The sequence below is a fragment of the Palaemon carinicauda genome, chromosome 18 (genome assembly GCF_036898095.1).
Source record: "Palaemon carinicauda isolate YSFRI2023 chromosome 18, ASM3689809v2, whole genome shotgun sequence".
NCBI lineage: Eukaryota > Metazoa > Arthropoda > Malacostraca > Decapoda > Palaemonidae > Palaemon > Palaemon carinicauda.
The window spans coordinates 129320332-129322389 of record NC_090742.1 but is presented as its reverse complement, the minus strand read 5'-3'; the positions used below and the strand labels follow the sequence as shown (position 1 = coordinate 129322389).

Below are 2058 nucleotides of genomic sequence, written 5' to 3'. Positions count from 1 at the left end.
ATATATATATATATATATATATATATATATATATACATATATAAATATACATATATATATTTATACATACATACATACATATATATATATATATATATATATATATATATATATATATATATATATATATATATATATATATATATATATATATATATATATATATATATATGTGTATATGCAAATATCTACCACAATGGCGTATTAAACCGAATTTTACCTCTGGGAGTGTATATCCTATGGAAATTAATTTATGATGAATGCTTCTTTCTCAGCAAGGATTTGTACCTATGCCCTGAGACGAAACAATGCCTGCAGGGACGGCTTTACCAATCGTAAAGTCGTCTATGGTTTTGGCTTATGGCATAGGTTCGAATCCTTGCTCAGCCAGAAGCATTTATCATAAATGAATTTCCAGTCGATATACTGCAGATTATCAAAGGTAGAATTCGGTAAATAATGCCATTGTGGTAGATATTTACATTGAATAAAATCACGAGTATTAGTGATATATATTCTTAATCAATACAATAAATCCAAATTATTCATAATCCATATATGGAAATGTATTATAGAATACCTTTATCCTGGATAAGTACTTAAATTAGATTTTGACCCATCACCTTTTGGTACAACTATTCAGATAAAAAAAAACAATAATTGCAGTGGTATTTGGTCCCTTATATGGTAAAATGCGGATTGGAAAGCGGTTAGCAATAGGTTAGAAGGAAGAGGATGAACAAATCATTGAGAAAGGTTAACACCACATTATCAAGAAGCTAACTCCTGCATAATAGTCTATAACAAGACTTCACCAATCACTTTAGCTATGAAGAGTACCAGTGCAAATAATTCTCATCTTGGTATGAACCCCACAATTTTGAATAAACATAATCTAATTGCTTTTATTATTTTTATTATTATTATTATTATTATTATTATTATTATTATTATTATTACTTGCAAGCTACAACCCTAGTTGGAATAGCAGAGTGCTATAAAGCCCAGGGGCTCCAACAGGGAAAAATAGCCCAGTGAGGAAAGGAAACAAAGAAAAATAGAATGTTTCAAGAACATTAACATTAAAATAAATATTTCCTAAATAAACCATAAAAACTTAACAAAACCAAGAGGAAGAGAAATATGATAGAATAGTGTTCCCGAGTGTATCCTCAAGCAAGAGAACTCTAGCCCAAGACAGAGGAAGACCTTGGTACAGAGGCTATGACACTATGTAACGAAGACACTTAAGCTTTCAATAGAATACAGTTCTGTCTTTTATAAGACATCTATGATTATTTTACTAATGAAAAATACAAACGAAAGTTTTTTATTAAAATGTACGACCAGGTACCTGGTATCCATGCTTAAACACATTACGAGTTTCCAACACATCTTCCACCAATCTCCAGAGATCTGCCCATAAATGACCTCACATAACACAAAAGTACAGACCGGTACAGTATATGTTACAAGGAACACTAGTAAACAAAAGCTTAACCAAAAACACTAAGAGTTAAAAAACGAAGGTCTTTTTATAGTTTATTTACGACATATCTGTTTTGACGTTGTTACTCTTTTTATAATGGTTCATTGATAATTTGTTCTCCTCATTTATTTATTTCGTTATTTGCTTTTCTCACGGGGCTATTTTCCCTGAAGGAGGCTTTGGGCTTATAGCATCTTGCTTTTCCAACTAGGGTTGTAGTTTAGCTAATAATAATAATAATAATAATAATAATAATAATAATAATAATAATAATAATAATAATAATAATATCTAAAGTGACTCGTAAGATTACAAAAAAAAAAAAAAAAAAAAAAAAGTTTATCGCAAAATAGACTTTGTAATTGACCATCATGGCTGACCAGTGTGCAAAAAGGATTTTGCCAAGGTGCAAGGGCACTTCTATAAGGGCTTATAGTTGAGTTGAATACCCAACCCAGCCACTGAGGAGGGGTGGTGGGGCAAGCCAGTCTCAACTTGGTGCCGGTACCAAGCCCGGGTAAATGGGGAGGGTTGTCGGCAGGCAAAGGCATCCGACCACGAAAAATTAG

The 2058-nt window shown here is 31.4% G+C and overlaps 1 protein-coding gene across 1 annotated transcript in view; it reads left to right on the top strand.

Moving 5' to 3' along the window:
* Positions 1-692: 692 nt before the first annotated feature.
* LOC137657553 (craniofacial development protein 2-like) overlaps positions 693-2058 on the top strand; it is an 18915-nt gene continuing 17549 nt past the window's right edge. The window contains exon 1 of the mRNA XM_068391886.1: positions 693-709. Within this exon, the coding sequence (XP_068247987.1) occupies positions 693-709 (17 nt within the window). The remainder of the gene's footprint in view (positions 710-2058) is intronic.